Below are 2,637 nucleotides of genomic sequence, written 5' to 3'. Positions count from 1 at the left end.
GCAATGGAGATTAAAGAAAGACAGGCAGAGACACGGAAAAGGAGTACCTTCGGAACTTTTGCATTAGGAAAATGTTTAATGTAATTGCCTCATATTCTCAGCTTTTCTCATTAATATGAAATATAATAACCTGCAGGGACCTGTAGGGGCAATTTTATTTGGCTTTGCTAGCTCAGTACTCCAGTAATGAAAGCATTTTCTTTACACTTTGATGGGAGCAGACAGGGACAAGCATTTTATTGTCTGCACCTCCCAAGACTGTGTAACACAGCCTGGGGAGACAGGCTCCATTACTGTGATGATTTGGCTGATCCTTAAGTACTGCCCACTAATGTATCATGTTTTTAGAAGCCATTTCTTTAAAATTAGCTTAAATGAAGGTGCAAGAATGAGCAGCCTCGACCCTGGATACTTTTATATTCCGTCCAGGGGAGCCGGGTGCTGAGTGCTCTGCCTGATGCCGGTCAGAGAGCAGCAAGTCCCTGCGGGCAGGTCGGGCAGGGGCCGGGGACCCCCCGGGGGCTTTAACCCCGCGCTCCTCGCCAGGGATGGGGAGAGACCCGGAGGGTGTCAGGGAGAGAACTCGGAGGCTGAGATGACGATGGTTTAATAGCTAAAGCAGAAGCTCTGTGTGCAGGGAAAGGGAGCCAGGAGTTCACCCACCCGCGGCGCTGCTGTTTGCTCCTGGCTCGGTGTGCAGGAGCCTTCCCGGACACCCCGCAGCACCCTGGAACTCCTCATCTCCAGGCGGCATTTCGCTTCTTACACTGTCCCTCATGCCACGGGAGCGCCAGGAAGGGACAGGGCCAAGCACAAAGCTGAGAGCTCTCTGGAGGCAGAAATCCTCAGATATTCTCTGTTTGCTAAAACTCGGGAAGAGAGGAAGAGAAAGATGCTGCGAAGTAGCAAAGATGCTTCAGCCCACGTGGCTGCGGTGCTGGGTACCCAGAGAGGAGGAGGAGGAGGAGGGAGGGAAGATCAGGGCACACCCACTCTCTCAGCCTTTTGCTGCTCTGCTGAATCCGCACATGTCTGGCTCTGCCACAGCTGATGTGTGGGGCTGTGACATCTCGGGATGAGCGGGGACACTATTGGCTCCGGGGCGGGCGCGTGTCACCCGGCAGGCTCTATATATCCAGGGAGGGCAGGGACCGCTCCGGCTCCTCGCAGAGCTGCTTCACTCCAGAGCTCAGCGGTACTTCAAGGCTGGAAAGAAAAGGGAAAAGCTACCCTTGCCGTTTTGATCCTGACAAGCTCTGCAAACTCTTGGAAGACAGAGACCTGGCAGATGAAGGACTATGTGGAAACCAATAAAGCAGATTTCCAGGGAGAAGTTGTCAGAGGGATGCAGCACGGTGCCCGGAAGGAAACGTTCCCTAGGACTTCTTCCTAGGTGCAGAGAGAAGGTGTTTGGGCATCTGGATCAGCTGCTGGACACAGGACACACGGGGCTGGAGAGTCCCTGGAGCAAAGCTCTCATGCAATCAGCACGGGAAGGACATGTTGGTCAGCTCGCTTCTGTAGTTCACAGCAACAAGACAGATCTTTAAAATACCATTTTGAGTGTTCCCTCCTGCAACCCCTGCCTTTAGTGCCTGAGCTGCCAGGGACAGGGGCAGAGAGGATCAGGCAGCCTGCCCGGTGCATGGGCAGCACTGGGGCTCTGCTGGCCCAGCCATGAGTGGGCACTCCTGGTTCCCTCTGCAGTACATCTCCAAGCCCTTCTGGAGAGCGGAGAATCACAACGCGACCAACTTCTTCTCTGCACTGTATGGCTTCCCTAACCAATCCTTCTTCCACAGTGATTTGGACTTGGAGGACCTGGGGGACTTTGGCAGTGGGACCAGGTATGAGGGTGAGTCCCAGAGCAGGACAGTGAAGGCCTTGCTGATTGTGGCCTACTCTGTGATCATCTGCATCTCCCTCTTCGGCAACCTCCTGGTGTGCCACGTGGTGATCAAGAACAAAAGGATGCACTCAGCCACCAGCCTCTTCATCGTCAACCTGGCTGTGGCTGATGTGATGATCACCATCCTGAACACCCCCTTCACGCTGGTGAGACACACGTCTGTGTGTCTGTCCAAGCCATGTGTGCTGTGTCTGTGTGTCTGTCCCAACTGTGCTCCCTGCGTCTGTCCATCCAAGCAGTGTGTGCTGTGTCTGTGGGTCTGTCTGAGCAGTGTATGCTGTAAGTGTATGTGTTTCTGTCCATGCTATGTGCACTGTGTCTGTCCCAGCTGTGTTCACTGTGTCTGTCTGTCTGTTCGAGCTGTGTAGGTGGGCATTGCCGGGGCCAGCAGGAGGCTCACAGTTTCCTCTGGATTCCCTCCCTCTCGCCTCCTGGACAAACTGCAGCCGTGCCCTGTCTGTAACCTTCTTCTGTTCAGTTTCCAAATTACGTGTTTGACTTCACTCTTTCTTAAATCGATCCTGCTTATTTGGTGGGATTTCTCTGCTTGATGTGATGGGATTTGCAGCCAGCGACCTGTTGGAGGCGGGCAGGGTGCCCTCTGCTGTGCTTGCACGACAGGCTCATCAGGAACAAGGAGTTAAGTGACTGTGATCCCTCTTAGAATTATCTTTGCACCAGCTTCAGCGAGTGAGCAAATTGGTACAGTTTCAGTGTCAGAGTCATTC

At 53.6% G+C, this 2,637-nt stretch overlaps 1 protein-coding gene across 1 annotated transcript in view; it reads left to right on the top strand.

The window, feature by feature from the left end:
• The first annotated feature begins 1,677 nt into the window (after positions 1-1,677).
• LOC104387801 (probable G-protein coupled receptor 83) overlaps positions 1,678-2,637 on the top strand; it is a 7,596-nt gene continuing 6,636 nt past the window's right edge. Inside the window, exon 1 of the mRNA XM_009996593.1 lies at positions 1,678-2,055. Within this exon, the coding sequence (XP_009994895.1) occupies positions 1,678-2,055 (378 nt within the window). The remainder of the gene's footprint in view (positions 2,056-2,637) is intronic.

The sequence above is a fragment of the Chaetura pelagica genome, unplaced genomic scaffold (genome assembly GCF_000747805.2).
Source record: "Chaetura pelagica isolate M959 unplaced genomic scaffold, ChaPel_1.0 scaffold103, whole genome shotgun sequence".
NCBI classification, from domain to species: Eukaryota; Metazoa; Chordata; class Aves; order Apodiformes; family Apodidae; genus Chaetura; species Chaetura pelagica.
The sequence above is the reverse complement of the archived record's forward strand: the minus strand, read 5'-3'. Positions and strand labels throughout refer to the sequence as shown.